Source organism: Xenopus laevis, chromosome 2S (assembly GCF_017654675.1).
Source record: "Xenopus laevis strain J_2021 chromosome 2S, Xenopus_laevis_v10.1, whole genome shotgun sequence".
NCBI classification, from domain to species: Eukaryota; Metazoa; Chordata; class Amphibia; order Anura; family Pipidae; genus Xenopus; species Xenopus laevis.
In genome coordinates, this window is record NC_054374.1 from 165,649,045 (window position 1) to 165,669,233 (window position 20,189).

The following is a 20,189-nucleotide window of genomic DNA, read 5'->3' on the forward strand; positions in this document are numbered from 1 at the left end:
CTAATCCTTTTGTACCGTGACCTTCGGCCCAAAAGACTTTGCTAACAGCCGTGCCCCTCTGCTAGCCAGAACATCTCGCCTTGTACCCCTCATTAAGTCCAGGTGGCACCCAAGTAAGCTGAGGGCTCCTCCCGAAGCCCAACGGTGGTCACACTACTGGTGAAGCCGAGCCGAGACCAGGGTGCTTGGCACTTGTTCTGGAATTGGGTGCCGGTTGTAACACATGCCTCCCGAGGGTTGTGCACAGATCAGGGAGGACAGGTTATAATGAGTCATCCTAGTTATTTAGCAAAATAGCTTTAGCTGTTATTTAGTGGCAGGTCTCAAGGCAAAACCTAAGATGTTATCAGTCTAGTTCTACATACATTTCTCAAGGCTGCAAAAGCAGAATGTCACAAAGTTATAATATGTGGCAGAGGGCGGATTTGTTGAAGACAACAAAATGAAACAAGAATAACACAAGCAATGACAATGATAAGCTGTGTAACAAACCAGAGAACCAGGAGCCAAAGCCTGCAAACCAAGTGGACGGGTCTATCCAGGAAAATATGTTCTGTCCGATATGGGAAGAAAGAAAATCAGACTTCATTTGGGCAACTTTATCAACGTGTAATGAGACAGCTAGTTCAAAATCATAAAATTCATCAATATAGTTGCAGCCACCGACATGTATAGGCCACCCTGGCTAGCAGTCAAATCATCTAAAAGTAGCCGCTGCAAGACCTCTTTCTTTAGGGACTGCACTTCCCTGGCTACAGCTCTAAAGGTGTCGTCGTATTCATTTGTGATGTGATCCAGCAGAATGAACAGATCAATAATAAAGCGAAAGGCCTTTTTACGATGATTGACCCAGGGAATATCAAACACGGACTGTGCACTTGGCCAACTAGTATCCCTTTAATTGTGGTGGAGTGGGAAGTGGGCGGGAATGTATGAGTAGTAAAGGTGGCCATAGAGGTAGAGACCTGCACTTTTGGCGATCTCTCCCCCATAAACACACATTGAAGTTGGCCATATCGGGCTGATCTGACCTACGGCCCCATGATCGGTTTAGAACGGATGCCAAACGGGCAGTCGAATCACAAGGCTGCATCAACGAAAAGATGCGCCCGAAATCCGATGGGATTTTCTAACCTGCCCGATTGGCATCTGCCCGACTTTCAGACAGATATCGTTTGGGAAAGCCCATCGGGGGTCTCAACACACGGCCCGATAAGCTGCCGTCTCGGTCTGTCGGCAGCTTTTATCGGCCTATGTATGGGGGCCTTTAGTATACCAGGTTGGGGGAATGAGCCGGGCTATGGTACATAATCCCGAGGCAGCAAAAGGCAACAGGGGGACCACAAACATAATAGTATGGAGCAAAGTATAGGACATTTCCCACAAGATATACTGGGTAAGATATTGAAACATGTTAATCTTACAGCTACAGTTATTACTGGATTTGGAACAGTTAAAATTATACCACTGATCGTATTCGGCAAAATCATCTTTGGAGATATTGTTAAAGTCACTCTGCTGATAGGCGAGGGGCTCATCGGATGAATAAATGAAGGATGCGTTGGATAACATCTTATAATGCACATAAGCCATAAATCTCTTATAAATTATATCCTTATAAACGGTGAGTAGTGATGTCATTTCTGTCACATGACTCACTGAATCTTGTGTATTATAATAAATAAAGTACCCCCAGTTGCAATATATGAGGATATTAGAAGTTACCTCAGAGTTCCATGACCTTCGGCCTCGTACTTTTATATGGTCATGAAACTCCTCTGTGACTTATAATTTACAAGAGGAGGTACTTTATTCACTATATAAATAACGCAGTGCCGCTGCCGGGCAGTGTTACATAGAGTCGCAGGGATCTCTCCAACTACAGCAAAGGATTTGTTGTTATAAAAAGTAGGTGGGCTAGAGAAGCCCCTATTGGTGTGATAGTCCCATTGGGCATGAGCACAATGTCCTGTATCGTCAAATGCTGAGATAGGTGAATGAGTGCAAATCCAACACTTACACACATTTAACGTAGTTGCTGCAGCAACATGCATTCCAACAAGCGAGTTGGTGGCAAAACACATAGGATCCTGTAGGTGGGAGTAGAGCTCACGTTTATACCTATGTCAGGTATTGGAAGGTGGCTTCATGGCTTGATGTTTCTCTGATCACTTCTACATGGGATTTATATATTGTACCACTCATGTATTATAATGTACTGAGGGGTTGTTCTGTGACCATATAAAGGCACAAGGCTGCAGGCTGAGTTATACAGGGAACTCTGAGTATCACTCATGTATTATAAGAGATAATGTACCTCCTACTGTAAATGATAAGGATATTAGAAGACATCGAGGGGTTGTTCTGTGACCATATAAAGACACAAGGCTGCAGGCTGAGTTATATAGGGAACTCTGAGTATCACTCATGTATTATAAGGGATAATGTACCCCCTACTGTAAATGATAAGGATAGTAGAAGTCACTGAGGGGTTGTTCTGTGACCATATAAAGGCACAAGGCTGCAGGCTGAGTTATACAGGGAACTCTGAGTATCACTCATGTATTATAAGGGATAATGTACCCCCTACTGTAAATGATAAGGATATTAGAAGTCACTGAGGGGTTGTTCTGTGACCATATAAAGGCACAAGGCTGCAGGCTGAGTTATACAGGGAACTCTGAGTATCACTCATGTATTATAAGGGATAATGTACCCCCTACTGTAAATGATAAGGATATTAGAAGTCACTGAGGGGTTGTTCTGTGACCATATAAAGGCACAAGGCTGCAGGCTGAGTTATATAGGGAACTCTGAGTATCACTCATGTATTATAAGGGATAATGTACCCCCTACTGTAAATGATAAGGATAGTAGAAGTCACTGAGGGGTTGTTCTGTGACCATATAAAGACACAAGGCTGCAGGCTGAGTTATACAGGGAACTCTGAGTATCACTCATGTATTATAAGGGATAATGTACCCCCTACTGTAAATGATAAGGATATTAGAAGTCACTGAGGGGTTGTTCTGTGACCATATAAAGGCACAAGGCTGCAGGCTGAGTTATACAGGGAACTCTGAGTATCACTCATGTATTATAAGGGATAATGTACCCCCTACTGTAAATGATAAGGATATTAGAAGTCACTGAGGGGTTGTTCTGTGACCATATAAAGACACAAGGCTGCAGGCTGAGTTATACAGGGAACTCTGTTTATGTAAATATAATAACATACTGAAAACACATGCTGCATACTTCCTTCCCATAAGTTGTAGTAGAAATATGCAGGGAAGGTATTGTCTGTGCTCACCATATAAAAAAACACATATATGCATCTCTCCATGTTATATAAAACAGCTGGCTGTTAAACTCTCGCTATAAATACAATATATTGTTTCTCATCTATAAGGCTTGATCTTTGGTCAGAGGAAACATAGGAAGCAGGTTAGTAATTCAGAAATTGGAAATTCTGTACAGTTTGCAAATCTATCCCAGATCTGGGATTTCATATTTGCGGATGAATCCGTCTCTGCAGCAGCTGTACACAAGCTTCTTCCATGCTGCAACCTGGGAAAGGGAACAATGAATGGAAGATGAAAACATTTATTGTTCTAATTCCAGGATCAGCAGTGGAGCTGGTTGTCATTCAAGTCAACATATTCTTGTGTAAATACATCCAGACCCTTTATAGACACACAGTTTAATCACCAGCTGACACATCAAATCATAAAGTCATTTCCCAACATTCCCTTGAAACAAAATTGTATTGTTACATTACCTGGAACACGGGTTGTTTCTGAGGCCCAGTGAGCTGCAGAACATGATCAGAACCCTTCGAGGGGATGTAGCAGGTTCCATTACCTAATGGGAATAGAGTGAAACATCAATTTTACATACCCGGATTTTACATTTTCCCTCATTTTTTATATACAGTATAATGCATGTTCCTGATTTTACATTTTCCCTAATTTTGCACTATTGTTCTGGTTCCCTGAAAAACATAAAACAGGGGTTTTACTGTATTATAAATATACAGGTATGGGACCCGTTATCCAGGATGCTCGGGACCTGGGTTTTTTTTGGATAAAGAATCTCTCTCTAATGGATCTTCATATTTTAAGTCTACTAGAAAATCATATAAACATTGAATAAAACCCAATGGGCTGGTTTTGCCTCCAATAAGGATTAATTATATCTTAGTTGGGATCAAGTACAAACTACTGTTTTATTATTACACAGAAAAATAGGAAATCATTCTTAAATATTTGGATTATATGGATAAGATGGAGTCTATCGGAGATGGCCTTTCCGTGATATGAAGCTTTCCAGATAACGGATCCCATACCTGTGTTGCTTTTATATACATTTTATATTATTAAATAAAAATAATATTCATCCTCCATGTTGGTAACAGCACAATACAATATTTTCTAGGTAAATACATCTAATGTTTTAAGATCAGTAAACACATTTAAAGGATAAGTAAACCTTTAAAATAAGTGAATGTAAAATTGATGAGGGGGCTATTCTAAGCACTTTTATAATGTACATTCATTATTTGTTTTGTTTTTATTCCAAGATATTAAGGGATACATGTACTGTTAGAGGGGCTGCTCTGATGTTCTTCTGCTTAGGAAAGGATGTGAAAAAGGTTTCTAATGTTATTCCTAAGCAGAAGAACATCAGCCTCTTTCTTTCTCCTGACAACTTCCTTGACTACTTGCTGGTCAGACTGGTGGGAAACTGACCAGCAGGTGGCGCTGTTGTAACAAAATTCATTCATAGTAACAGTACATGTATCCCTTAATATCTTGGAATTAAAACAAAATAAATAATGAATGTACATTACAAAAGTGCTTAGAATAGCCCCCTCATCTTCCACTCCCGATTCTTGCTTCAGGGGTTGTACAGCAGTTGGGGATTATCCGCATATCTGGTGGACATGTCCTGTGGCAAAGCAATATTGGGCAGAAGTTTATAGCCTACTTGAGCGAGTATTTCATACGCATATAGTCCCTGAGGCCACTACGACTCTTTTAGCCTGTCCATCCAAAGGCCTCACGAAGCTCCAGAATACCTTGATGGGACAAATCTTAGCTGCCGCACGAACCAATTTAGCGAAACACTGGCTGCAACACACTATAGATGTTCATGCCGTAATTGCAAGAATTACCCAAACACAGAATCTGTTGTATTTAACGGCTTTATTAGAAGACAGGGTAGAGAAACATACACAAATTTGGGCCCCATGGAATGTATTTCTACAACCTTGAGTAAAACAATGCTTTTGATGTATGTTATACTGAATGAAGTTGTACTGATGTGAACCAGTTGAAATGTTCTGTACTGAAAATTATATTTACATTATTCTCTATCAATGTATCTAATTTTGAAAAATAAAAGAGATTATAAAAAAAAAAAAGAACAGCCCCCTCATCAATTTTACATTTACTTATCTTAAAGGTTTACTTATCCTTTAAGGGGAGCTAAACCTTCCCTGCACAATTCAGTAGGAACAGAGTATTAAGTTTGCTCAGATAACATATAGAGAGATAATCTATACCGGTATAGGGATATTATTCTCCTGTGTGACATTAAAATAACAGTTCCTACCATAACTGGCGATGTAGGTGTCTCTGAAGGGAACCAATGACAACACGGGTCTTTCTGACCAGGAAACAGTTTCCACAGCAGTTCTGAAATAGACATAATTATCATCAGGATATGTGCTTATTAGGCTGATTTTATTAATGAGCCAAAAGTGCAGTAGGCATGTGTGTAGGCCTCTTCATTAAAGGATTCATTGATGAGGTTCAAATGGGGTCATTGGTTGTCTGTTTTTTCTGCCTTGGCCAATCAACTTTGCTGGGATCAACCAGAGGTTCCCAAGTGCAATTAAATTGACACAGTTGAGTTGGAACGTGATAAAATTAACATAAAAATCCCCCAACAGTCACGTGTTAGACGTGCAAGAGAAGACAGGCTGGAGAACTAGAACTCTGCTCTATTACAGTGAGATTTATCTCATACTTACTTTGGGTTCCTGATATCTACGTGGAATATGTTACCATTAAGGTCCCCAGCTAGCACCCCCACACTGGAGATAAAGGTGCAGCAGTTAAAAGGGTCAGAACCTTCAAAAATGAAAACCTGGATCAAAAGAAAAACATAATTTACTTACAGAGAGGCAACTGAGGGTTTGAGGCAAAACAGGACAGGGCTGAGTTTACTATGAGCACAAAGTACTAACAAGTCCAATACAGAATTCAGTACAATAGTAGTATTTATACCTTAGGGCACAATCTATGGTAAATCACTGCACACCTCGTAAGGCTCTACAGCTCCCACTCAGTTCTAAGATGCAATCCCATTATGGACCTTGGGCCACTTACCTCCTCATCTTACAATGTATTATTTTATCTTCCCCTCACCAATCTCCTTACCTACTGTACATTATATTTTCTGCCTCTCATCTCTCATCTCATCAGTTGTCCACCTGCCCCTTGTATCTCTCCTTTGTGTATAATTGATCACTCACACTCCTCAAGTGCAGTAACCCTCTACAATTATCTTACTGTTCACTATGGTTCCCCAATTTTCTTGCTTTGTATCGTTCTGCCTGCCCCTTACCAGTCTCCTTTATGCCCACTGTTCCACTTGCTTATCAGTTTCTCCTACTGTACATTATGTCAATCACAATAATCTCCTTACTATACACTTTTCCTTACACTCCTTATAATGTCCTTACTGTACATTCCTCTGCCCTTCCCTCACCAAATCTCCTCACTTTATATTGTTCTGTCTGCATCTTACCAGCACTTTTACTATACTTTATTTCCCTACCTAGCTCCTTAAACGAACAGTAACACCAAAAAAAATGTAATTAAAGTAATGAAAATATCATGTAGTGTTGCCCTGCACTGGGAAAAAATGATCTGTTTGCTTCAGAAACACTACTATAGTTCATATAAACAAGCTGCTGTGTAGAAATGGCAGGAATTGAAAAAAGGCTATATGGCACAGGTTTAATAGTGGATAACATTATGTTCTACAGAGCCTATCTGCTATCTGCTGTGTAACCTGAGCCTTTTCTCTTTTGAATGGCTGCCCCCATGGCTACACAGCAGCTTGTTTATATAAACTATAGTAGTACTTATCTGTTATCTACTGTGTATCCTGTGCTTGAATGGCTGCCCCCATGGTTACACAGCAGCTTGTTTATATAAACTATAGTAGTACTTATCTGTTATCTACTGTGTATCCTGTGTTTGAATGGCTGCCCCCATGGCTACACTGCAGCTTGTTTATATAAACTATAGTAGTACTTATCTGTTATCTACTGTGTATCCTGTGCTTGAATGGCTGCCCCCATGGCTACACAGCAGCTTGTTTATATAAACTATAGTAGTACTTATCTGTTATCTACTGTGTATCCTGTGCTTGAATGGCTGCCCCCATGGCTACACAGCAGCTTGTTTATATAAACTATAGTAGTACTTATCTGTTATCTACTGTGTATCCTGTGCTTGAATGGCTGCCCCCATGGTTACACAGCAGCTTGTTTATATAAACTATAGTAGTACTTATCTGTTATCTACTGTGTATCCTGTGCTTGAATGGCTGCCCCCATGACTACACAGCAGCTTGTTTATATAAACTATAGTAGTACTTATCTGTTATCTACTGTGTATCCTGTGCTTGAATGGCTGCCCCCATGGCTACACAGCAGCTTGTTTATATAAACTATAGTAGTACTTATCTGTTATCTACTGTGTATCCTGTGCTTGAATGGCTGCCCCCATGGCTACACAGCAGCTTGTTTATATAAACTATCGTAGTGTTTCTGAAGCAACCACAGCAGTTTTACCAGTGCAGGGCAATGGTACATTATAATTGTATTACTTTAAAACACTTTCATTTTTTGATGTTACTGTTTCTTTCTGGTGAGTGAAGGTGGAACAACGTATAGTTAGGAGATTGCTACTCACCGACTGGCGGCTGTGCAGGCTCACTCCTTCCAATGATTTATCCTCTCGGGCCAAAATCAGCAGTTTCCCTTCAGTTCCGACTTCCCTATCACCTGGGAAATACAAACAGCTTCTACTCACATGTTACAAATTGTTGGTCAATGCTTGCCATTGGCAGAGGTAGAGAGCCACAGCCTAAAGTTCCATGCTACAGAAAGTGTAAGCCAATAATGACTGGGACTTGATTTGTTTAAAAATCTATAACTTACTAGGAGCTTCCTTGGAAGAGCCCAGATTTAGTGAATTCCCAACCTCGCCCACAGCAATGGCGTTAATAGGGGAGTAAGAGTCATCCACCACCGATATGCAGGAGCCTTGGGCAGAGTCCCATAATCGAGCTGTGCCATCCTGCCCCGAGGAAATGACATTCTGTCCATCAGCCACAACTGCGATGTCCAGGATACCTGTGGGACAGATTGCTTAATGAATAACTGAACTACAACTTGCACTCACTGTATATGGTAGTTACATGTCACATATGACTTCAGTGGGTATGGGGAAATAGAGGGCAGATAAGACTTCTTGTAAATAAACAAATTGTTCAGTTACTTCCTCTGTGTCCTTTCAGTGTCGCTAAGCAGCTTCCATCATTTACAGACCAGACCTTCACCAGCGAATCCAACCCGCCGCTCAGCACCTCCTGCCCTGAGGGAAAGAACTTGCAGCAGAAGACGTCCATCGTGTGACCTTCCAGTACGCTCTGCAAGAATCAAATAATGGCCTCTGTTCATAAGGGCAGAGACACACGTGGAAATTCGGGGAGTTTACTGCCTCCTCGCCGGTTACAATCTAAATTGCCGGCGGGAAGGCACTTGGAGAGCTTTGTTTTCCGAAGTCACCCGAAGTTTCCTCGTGAGGCAACTTCGGGCATCTTTGGAAAAAGATGTGCTTCTGAGTGCCATCCTGCTGTCTAGAAAGAGGCTGATGTTCTTCCGCTTAGGAATAAAATTAGAAACCTTTCTCACATCTTTCCTAAGCAGAAGAACATCAGTCTCTTTCTTTCCCCTGACAACTTCCTTGACTACTTGCTGGTCAGACAGGTGGGAAACTGACCAGCAGGTGGCGCTGTTGTAACAAGATTCATTCATATTAACAGTACATGTATCCCTTAATATCTTGGAATAAAACCAAAATAAATAATGAATGTACATAGCAAAAGTGCTTTGAATAGTCCCCTCATCAATTTTACATTCACTTATTTTAAAGGTTTACTTATCCTTTAAACTACCTGACCTATGTATAGTGAAGAAATGCAGGAAGAGCTGTAAATTGCAGTTAAACAATAAGACGACCACACACTGGAGATCCCTAGTATCCAAAAGGACTTAAGATTGCAACTAGCTGAATTGTATTCTATTTACATAAGGAAATATAACAGCATCAATGCTACAGCAGCGTGTGGCTTCACTATAATAAACCAAAGGAAACTTACTTATAACTTACACCACATTCACCTACATATGTTCACATATTTGCATGGGAAGCAAAGTGCCAGACGGATGATCTATTCATGGGGGGACCTGTCCATCTCTCTGGGTGTGCATAGAAAGAGACTGGAAGGTCACTTCATATAGACCAGGAAATTATTCAGCAGTCATGTTGCTTAGTGTATGGCTGTATTTCTTAAGGAGGCCTTAGATGTTCAATTACAATGTTTCCAGGAAAGATCGCTCATTTCAATACACACGTGTAGAGCTGAATCGTCAGATATACAGATAGAAACAATAGAACAATAGCCTAAGATAGCCTCCCCTTTCCTACCTTTACTTCTGCATTATGGGTCTCCCACACCTTAAAGGTCTGATCTGTGCTGCTGGAGACTCCGAGGTCCCCTCCGCTGGAGATGTCCAAGTAACTGACCTGCAGGAGAAGGCAGAAACTGCTCAATTTAACTTTATTTTATCCAAAATCTTCAGCTCCATAAGGAAAAATCACCAGTGCAGCCTGGAATGTACTGCACCTGATAATCAGTTTGCTCACTAAGTATGAGATGTTATTTAATCCAGCACAACTAGTGTCTGCAGAAAAGGTTGGAAGCCATATAACAATAAAGCAAGTGTGTCATGTTTTAACTTATCTCTCTGTACAGACTCTAAGCAAACTTAGGGGACTGTTCCTGCTGAATTGTGCTTAGTACAGGGGAATACCTATGCTGCCATAGTTTTATGGGATCTCTCTGTACAGACTATGAGCAAACTTAGGGGACTGTTCCTGCTGAATTGTGCTTAGTACAGGGGAATACCTATGCTGCCATAGTTTTATGGGATCTCTCTGTACAGACTATGAGCAAACTTAGGGGACTGTTCCTGCTGAATTGTGCTTAGTACAGGGGAATACCTATGCTGCCATAGTTTTATGGGTTCTCTCTGTACAGACTATGAGCAAACTTAGGGGACTGTTCCTGCTGAATTGTGATTAGTACAGGGAATACCTATGCTGCCATAGTTTTATGGGATCTCTCTGTACAGACTATGAACAAACTTAGGGGACTGTTCCTGCTGAATTGTGCTTAGTACAGGGGATACCTATGCTGCCATAGTTTTATGGGATCTCTCTGTACAGACTATGAGCAAACTTAGGGACTGTTCCTGCTGAATTGTGCTTAGTACAGGGAATACCTATGCTGCCATAGTTTTATGGGATCTCTCTGTACAGACTATGAGCAAACTTAGGGGCTGTTCCTGCTGAATTGTGCTTAGTACAGGGGAATACCTATGCTGCCATAGTTTTATGGGATCTCTCTGTACAGACTATGAGCAAACTTAGGGGACTGTTCCTGCTGAATTGTGCTTAGTACAGGGGAATACCTATGCTGCCATAGTTTTATGGGTTCTCTCTGTACAGACTATGAGCAAACTTAGGGGACTGTTCCTGCTGAATTGTGATTAGTACAGGGAATACCTATGCTGCCATAGTTTTATGGGATCTCTCTGTACAGACTATGAACAAACTTAGGGGACTGTTCCTGCTGAATTGTGCTTAGTACAGGGGATACCTATGCTGCCATAGTTTTATGGGATCTCTCTGTACAGACTATGAGCAAACTTAGGGACTGTTCCTGCTGAATTGTGCTAAGTACAGGGAATACCTATGCTGCCATAGTTTTATGGGATCTCTCTGTACAGACTATGAGCAAACTTAGGGGACTGTTCCTGCTGAATTGTGATTAGTACAGGGAATACCTATGCTGCCATAGTTTTATGGGATCTCTCTGTACAGACTATGAACAAACTTAGGGGACTGTTCCTGCTGAATTGTGATTAGTACAGGGAATACCTATGCTGCCATAGTTTTATGGGATCTCTCTGTACAGACTATGAACAAACTTAGGGGACTGTTCCTGCTGAATTGTGCTTAGTACAGGGAATACCTATGCTGCCATAGTTTTATGGGATCTCTCTGTACAGACTATGAGCAAACTTAGGGGACTGTTCCTGCTGAATTGTGCTTAGTACAGGGGATACCTATGCTGCCATAGTTTTATGGGATCTCTCTGTACAGACTATGAGCAAACTTAGGGGACTGTTCCTGCTGAATTGTGCTTAATACAGGGGAATACCTATGCTGCCATAGTTTTATGGGATCTCTCTGTACAGACTATGAGCAAACTTAGGGGACTGTTCCTGCTGAATTGTGCTTAGTACAGGGGAATACCTATGCTGCCATAGTTTTATGGGATCTCTCTGTACAGACTATGAGCAAACTTAGGGACTGTTCCTGCTGAATTGTGCTTAGTACACGGAATACCTATGCTGCCATAGTTTTATGGGATCTCTCTGTACAGACTATGAGCAAACTTAGGGGACTGTTCCTGCTGAATTGTGCTTAGTACAGGGGAATACCTATGCTGCCATAGTTTTATGGGATCTCTCTGTACAGACTATGAGCAAACTTAGGGACTGTTCCTGCTGAATTGTGCTTAGTACAGGGAATACCTATGCTGCCATAGTTTTATGGGATCTCTCTGTACAGACTATGAGCAAACTTAGGGGACTGTTCCTGCTGAATTGTGCTTAGTACAGGGAATACCTATGCTGCCATAGTTTTATGGGATCTCTCTGTACAGACTATGAGCAAACTTAGGGGACTGTTCCTGCTGAATTGTGCTTAGTACAGGGAATACCTATGCTGCCATAGTTTTATGGGATCTCTCTGTACAGACTATGAGCAAACTTAGGGGACTGTTCCTGCTGAATTGTGATTAGTACAGGGAATACCTATGCTGCCATAGTTTTATGGGATCTCTCTGTACAGACTATGAACAAACTTAGGGGACTGTTCCTGCTGAATTGTGCTTAGTACAGGGGAATACCTATGCTGCCATAGTTTTATGGGATCTCTCTGTACAGACTATGAGCAAACTTAGGGACTGTTCCTGCTGAATTGTGCTTAGTACAGGGGAATACCTATGCTGCCATAGTTTTATGGGATCTCTCTGTACAGACTATGAGCAAACTTAGGGGACTGTTCCTGCTGAATTGTGCTTAGCGCAGGGCAATACCTAAACTGTGATATATACGGTCATATATACGAATACCTAGTCTGAGGAACTTCCCACAGTGTTTACTCATAGCATGTACAGAAAGATATCAAACAAATACATATTGTAAAGGCATCTAAACATACAAATGAGTGAAACAAAAGAAAGTAAAGCTTACATTTTTTTCGTGGACGTTGGAAAAACTTGCATAAGGAGACAAAAATGTACTTGAAATATTCTCTCCAGGGCAGGAAAGTGTGATTTTATTCTGTAAGGTGCACAGGGTAGAAATGGATTCAGTCTATCATTATACAATCACATAAACATTTACACGATACCTTTCACTTTAAACAGGAGTTCACCAGTAAAATCAAAAACCTGAATGTAGCAGCTGCTCCTGAATTAATGCACTCTGTCCCACACATCACTAAGGTTAAAAACCCTTGAATTCATTGGATTTCCAGCAAAATGTCACCTTGTATTGGGCCAGGCAAAGCCTCCATTAGAAATCATGGGGCCCTGTACAAAAAGGCCACACAGACGTCAGCCCTAAAAACGGTAATACCCCGCCCCCCCCAGATAGGGTTGCCACAAAATGATGGTTGATCCCAATGTTATTAAAAAATCGAAATATATAGGAAGCCGGTATTTGTTTTCCAAAAAAGGTGGCAACCCTACCCCCAGAGGTTGTAAAAAGCCATTGATGGTCAGGGCCAGGGCCCCCCATAAAAGTTTAATAAAATAAAAAAAACACACATTGGTGTTCAGTAGAACTGAACTTGTGGCTTCAGGACTTCAACTTTGGCTCTGTTTGCGGCTTCGGGACAATGTTGGCGCCGTCAAGGGGGGGGGGGCGGCTGTGCTCCACTTTTCAAAATAGCTGGGCCGCCCTTGACAGCATTGAAATTGCTGCAAACAGAGCTGAAGCCCAAAAAGCCACCTTTAGGCCTGGTACAACAGTACCCTCTGTTCCCCCCTGATGCCATCCTGTGCGGAACCAATTTGCTAAACCCGCACCCGCATACTTACCCGCTTGGACCCTCTACCTGACCCGCAAGTACCTTATCCACAACCTGATCCGCTGACCATCAAGAAACAGGAAGTGCTGTCATTGCAAACCGGAAGTGGCATCATTAGAAGTTGCCGTGATAAGAAAAAAAGGAGTAAAACAGGAAGTGCAGAAGTGACATCATTGGAAGTAGGTGTGATCCGAAAAAAAGGAGTAAAACTCACTATTGAGAAGACCCGCGTCCCGCAAACCCGGAGAAACGCTGACTCGCGTCTATACCTGCCCCGCAACTTCTATCTGCAACCAGCAGTGTTCCGCAGGTTTTGCGGGTAACCCGCGGTTACCCGACCCACTGCAGGACTCTACCTGATGGCGGCCCTGGGGCCAGGCCAGTGCAAGTTTTTAACTCATCATCAAGCCAGCTACTGACAGAAAGGGGGGATCCAGGGAAGGCAATGATCCTCATGGTGTTGTTCAGCGAGTGGACCTGATGCAGACTATGCTGAGAAAGAATAATGACCTTACTCCTAGTAGTGACCTAATAGTAGTGTAATCTGGGGATTGGGAAAGACAACAGGCAGTCGGCATTTCTAAGTGCCACTCTGGTCACAGAGGCTACTTTGTTTAGCCTCAATAGTCGGCACTACTATTCCACTCTCGGGGGGGCACTACCCCTAGTTACAAGGGATATGCAAGCTTGCTAAATGAAGGCTTACAAACTACAATAATACAAATTAGCCTTTGGTTCAAGGGCGCTTTTGGCAGGGAATACACATGCAGTGTTTTATGCAGTACTGGCCTTTTAATCAGAATAGAACCTACATGTGCAGCACCAAGTCCTTGCTTTACTACGTGTAGGTGAATTTACCTTTGTGACTTCCTGTACAACAAATTCCTCGGAGGTGGTGACTTCCAGGACCCCATCAGAACTTATACCCTTCGATGTCAGGCTTCCACGAATCGTAGGCTTCCCTGAGGAACAGAAACAACAAAGGACATTACGAGAAAAACAGCAGGTTTGGGCTGTGCTTTAGAAAGCCCAAATTAACACTAATGCAATTAAATATAACTTGTGCACCAAGGACACACACATCAGTCACGAGTAGCAGCATAAGAACATTTTGAAGGAGTCACGATAACACTGAAATGCTGGCAAAAACATTTTTATTTTGTCATTAAAACCTGGAAGTGAATGGTCACTAGTAATTCAGCTCTTTCATGTTTATCGGTGACGCACCTCAGTCTGGTTCTGGTTCTGGTTCTATAGCCTCCCAGACTGATAGTGAAGCAATTGGTTGCAATTGTATGGCTGAAGGAGGCGAACAAAAATGGTAAAGGAGAACTAAAGCCTAACTAAAGAAGTAGGTAGAAATGTTGTACATGATGTTTTGTGCTTCTGTACCAGCCCAAGGCAACCACAGCCCTTTAGCAGTAAAGATCTGTGTCTCCAAAGATGCCCCAGTAGCTCCCCATCTTCTTTTCTGCTGATTCACTGCACATGCTCTGTGCTGCTGTCACTTACTGAGCTTAGGGAGCCACTCACAATATACAGTACACATAGAATAGAAATGTCACAATATAAGGCTGATTAGTCATTAATACACATAATTACTACATGGCAGCACAGAAACCAGTGCAATTAGCATCAGAATTGAATAATCAGCAAACCTGTCGCATCAGCTTATATTACAGACCATCTTGGAAAGTGTCTGTGACACTCACATGCTCAGTGGGCTCTGATTGGCTGTTGAGAAGCTAAGTTTAGGGCTCGTCACTAATTATCCAGCAGAAAACGAGCTTCCCCTGTAATATAAGCTGATGCAGAAGCACAAAACATCATGTACATAATTTCTAGTTACTTCTTTATTTAGGCTTTTGTTCTCCTTAAAGCATCTCAGCAGATCATCATCTACACAGGCCCTTCCCTGTTCCATCCGTGGGCATTTTATCGGCTGCAAGTCTGCCGAGGCTGCTCTGTGCATGAGACGGGGTCGGCCCTTCAGGCCTGTTGTTCAGCAACACAATGAAACCTACCTGGAATCTTGCAGGATACCCAGACTTCCCCTTCAGCCTCCCTTAAAATAAAGAGAATTTCATGTAAGGGACAGGCCACAAGGCACAACATATAAAGGCTTTGACGTCACCTCAGCACAGGACATAGTGACAAGAATACAGTTAATATTATAAGTAACATAGTTACAGTCACATCAGTAGGTCACAATAATAGAAAGTGCAAGCAAAGCAAGCTGAATGTACATAATGTTGCATTTCTACTACTTAGATTGCATGCTCTGTGGGACAGGGACATTGTACTTTTTAAACAATGTTGCAAATGTCTGAGTTCCCCAGCAAAGACAGGTCTGTTAATCATCTGCCTTGTCTTACAATGTATCAACAGTCTGAACCAGCAGTGCAGAGAATAGAAAAGGAAAGACAAGCACTGCTTTCAATAACAATACATATACAAATAACTTAAAAACCATAAAAATTTATAAGGAATGTAAATTGCAAAGTTGCTTTTCTTTTTATCAAGCAAATTTTTATTTTGAGGTTTACTTGCCCTTTAAAGCAACTTCCCAATATCCATTCATTCCTCATTCTCACTGGGTTTATAGTTCTGTGTAACTGTCATTGTGTCTGTCCCTTTCTCTTCTCTGCACTGCTGCTTCTGACTCCTGATACAACTTCCCAATATCCATTCATTCCTCATTCTCACTGGGTTTATAGTTCTGTGTAACTGTCATTGTGTCTGTCCCTTTCTCTTCTCTTCTCTGCACTGCTGCTTCTGACTCCTGATACAACTTCCCAATATCCATTCATTCCTCATTCTCACTGGGTTTATAGTTCTGTGTAACTGTCATTGTGTCTGTCCCTTTCTCTTCTCTGCACTGCTGCTTCTGACTCCTGATACAACTTCCCAATATCCATTCATTCCTCATTCTCACTGGGTTTATAGTTCTGTGTAACTGTCATTGTGTCTGTCCCTTTCTCTGCACTGCTGCCTCTGACTCCTGATACAACTTCCCAATATCATTCATTCCTCATTCTCACTGGGTTTATAGTTCTGTGTAACTGTCATTGTGTCTGTCCCTTTCTCTGCACTGCTGCTTCTGACTCCTGATACAACTTTCCAATATCCATTCATTCCTCATTCTCACTGGGTTTATAGTTCTGTGTAACTGTCATTGTGTCTGTCCCTTTCTCTTCTCTGCACTGCTGCCTCTGACTCCTGATACAACTTCCCAATATCCATTCATTCCTCATTCTCACTGGGTTTATAGTTCTGTGTAACTGTCATTGTGTCTGTCCCTTTCTCTTCTCTGCACTGCTGCTTCTGACTCCTGATACAACTTCCCAATATCCATTCATTCCTCATTCTCACTGGGTTTATAGTTCTGTGTAAATGGAGTTGCTGTTGTCCGTCACTGTCTATCCCTCCCTGTTAGTTGGGTCTGACTTATGAAACAGTTAGTCCTCCCCAGGTCTGTTATGCAACTGGCTTCTGCTACATTGTTTTTTAAACATCTGATCATATGAATAAATTGTGCTGCTGTAAATATTCCTGGTGCTATGGCTGATAACTGAACTGCTGATGGCTGAAATACTAATGTATTTTATCTATAACCTTGTTATTAATAAAGAGGGCCCTGATCTTAGGGAATTTTGAACCCTAAAAGTCTGACAACCACCAATTTAAAGGAGAAGGAAAGTGTGTTTAGAGTAAAACTGGAATTCAGTCACTAAAAGTGGAGTCTCTGCTCCCCTGCTCATATGCACAGCCCAGGGCCGCAGCAATCGGGAAACAAAATAGCAGTGCCAGGCTCACTATAGTAGCACCATGGTCCCACCAACTGGCACCTCCAATGATTAAACCTTTTTTTCTCTTGAAAAGGGTTGAGGCTCTACCCTCTTGTGGCCAGTTCAGTTATCAGTGACTTAAATGGATTACAAAGGGAAGTCCTGAAAAAATGAAAATGTAATATAAGCTTCACCATACTGAAATAAGAAACTTTCTAAATACAATCAATTAAATATTCTGCATTGTTTCTGAAATAATCAACTTTGTATTCACTATCCCTCTCTCCAGTGGCGGAACTACCGGGGGAGCAGGGGGTGCGAGCGGGCCAGGGCCCGCACCCCCTCAGGGCCCCCCGGCAGTCCGTGCGCCACTGAGAAATGTGGGCTAATGCGGCCGTACGGAGGGGGGCGGGGCCTGGCTGCGCCTCACGCACCAGGGCCCGCCCCCCTCAACGAACGCTACTGCCTCTCTCAGCATCTGTCTCTCTTCATTCTGTCTTCATGCAGCAGTTGGGTGTCAGATATTCACTGACAGATCCAATATATCTTATGGGGGGGCTCCTTTCCTAGCAGATGTATTAGAGCTCACTCAAATAACTGATTCCAGTACAAACAAAATGTAACAAAATAACTGCCTTTTGCACAAATCCTGCATGTAGAGAGACATGATGTCTGGTGAGTTTAATAGAGTGGCCTCTAATACATCTTCTAGGCAAAAGGAGCCCCCCTATAAGATATATTGGATGTAACTGTCAGTGAATATCTGACACCCAACTGCTGCATGAAGAAAAATGAAGAGAAACAGATGCTGAGAGAGGGATAGTGAACTTGATTAATTCAGAAATAGTACAGAATTTTTAATTGATTGTATTTATAAAATGTCTTCAGTATGCGGAAGTTTAAATACAATTTTCATTATTGTGATAACTCCCCTTTAAGGTCTGAAAGGCTTAAACCAGTCAGTTCATAGACATGAGCAGTCGGCTTTCATGGGGAAATGTAATAAAAGGTGCTACTTTTGCCAATATCTAGTAACCCATAGCAACCAGTTTCTTTTTACTTTCAAACAGGTGACCAGCAAATGTTACTTGCAGACTGGTTGCTATAGGCAACAAGACCTATGGTACATAACTGCTCCTTTTATCCTATTACTCTGTCACATAATGGAATGGGCCTGGCCAGAGAGGATGTCCCAGGCTATAGAGGCCAGGCCCTACTGTACATAAAGTAATATCCAATCTAATAATCTCTCAGGTCCTCACTGGTATCTATAGCACAATCTGCAAACTAAACTGTAAGAGTTGGGGGAGGGTAGACAAGTAATTGCCATTCATTAGTGGCTCTGTACTGTTGAAGCAAAGGGTTAAGCCAATGTAAGTGTCAGACAAGCCCCAAACTCCGCGTCTCACCTCAGGACTTGGTCCCAGTCCCCCTGTATAGAGAGCATGGCAGCCATTGCGTTTCATCTAACGCCTCAATAACATTTTCCCTATGAATCACTGGCTGTGACTCATCCGGAAGTTGATACCTCAAATACCCTCTGTCTACTGAATTTGAGCCAATCAGCGCGTAGCCATCAGCCGGAAGTACGGATAGAGGTTTTGTACCTGCTCGTTCCTCAGCAGCAGGGCGGAGTCCTGAGAAGCTGTTTGATGGCACGGTGCAACCTATCTTGTCCAGTCGGCTAGATCCCATTGGCGCATGAATTTGGCGCGCTTTAAAGGGGAAGTCTCCTCAGTATACTACTACTATGCAGTATTTTTCGTGGTAATTGAAACAATACAGTTAGGCATTACTTGTAGATGATGTCCTGGGAGCTTCCAGTGGGGCAGAAGCACACGCAGCAATTTTGGAAAGTTTTGTTTCAACTGTTTTTTATTTTTGGTGTTCGCATACCTCCCAACATTTTGGAAGTAAAAAGAGGGACAAAAAATAAAATTTCCGCATGTAGTGCAGCAATTTTTTTGACCACACCCCTTTCTGTGGCCACACCCCCTAATTACCATGTTTGTTTTACAAAATTCGGCAGGTTATGAAAGTTTGAAAATATTTCTCCTTATCTAAACTGTGTTTTTGTGTCTCAAAATTGTTACAAAGTATCTTATTTGCACCTGTTAGCTGTTCTGGGCTCTCTGCTAAAAGCCATTAAGTGAGAAACTTTGTTTCTTTTTCTGGCTGTTCAGTGCAGAGAAAAGAGGGACTTTCCAGTACAAATGAGGGACTGCTGGTTGAGCTGTCAAAAGAGGGACTGTCCCTCCGAAAAAGGGACAGTTGGGAGGTATGTTGGGAAACCAAATGGTTTCCCATAATGACTGGATTATCCTTCAGAAACCATCACATTCTCAAGCTACCTGGGAAAGAGCTGTGTGAGGAAAGTATTTTGCCTTGGGCCAGGGATTAGTGGCCCTGGGGCTTGTGCCTTTTGTTCTAAAGCCTCTTCTTCGGCCCTCAACTTTATGTTCGGTTTTGGCCTTGTGGAACCAGGGTTGTCCCGGACAGACTGGTTGTTGGAAGGCCTGTCCTTGTGAAAGCCGTCCAGATGGCAACCCACCTTCCACAAGGCCAAAACCAAACAGAAAGTTGAGGGCCGAAGAAGAGGCGTCAGCCGCAGGACCACTAATCCCGGGCACAAGGCAAAATACTTTCCTCACAGCACTTTTCCACATTAGGAAATCCAGACAGGACATTGTAGTCAATGGAACGGAGATCAGCCAATCACTAATCACCACATCAGCCCCGCCCATGACTTCATAGTCCCACCCCTGTCACCCATCCCCCGCCTGGAATTAAAGTGGACCTGGGGTTTAGGACTTCACAATATACATAGTAAACAAGCCCAATATTCTTCAGGTTCATTTGTTTTTATTACAGA

At 42.2% G+C, this 20,189-nt stretch overlaps 1 protein-coding gene across 1 annotated transcript; it reads right to left on the reverse strand.

Moving 5' to 3' along the window:
• Window positions 1-3,201: 3,201 nt before the first annotated feature.
• Window positions 3,202-18,772, reverse strand: paaf1.S (proteasomal ATPase associated factor 1 S homeolog). The gene is given in 12 exon segments (NM_001088327.1): window positions 3,202-3,570; window positions 3,782-3,864; window positions 5,617-5,699; window positions 6,038-6,153; window positions 7,992-8,083; window positions 8,240-8,434; window positions 8,580-8,730; window positions 9,792-9,890; window positions 12,689-12,727; window positions 14,397-14,491; window positions 15,554-15,594; window positions 18,727-18,772. Coding segments are annotated over 12 exon segments (1,113 nt in total). The 5' UTR covers window positions 18,765-18,772; the 3' UTR covers window positions 3,202-3,489.
• Window positions 18,773-20,189: the final 1,417 nt, after the last annotated feature.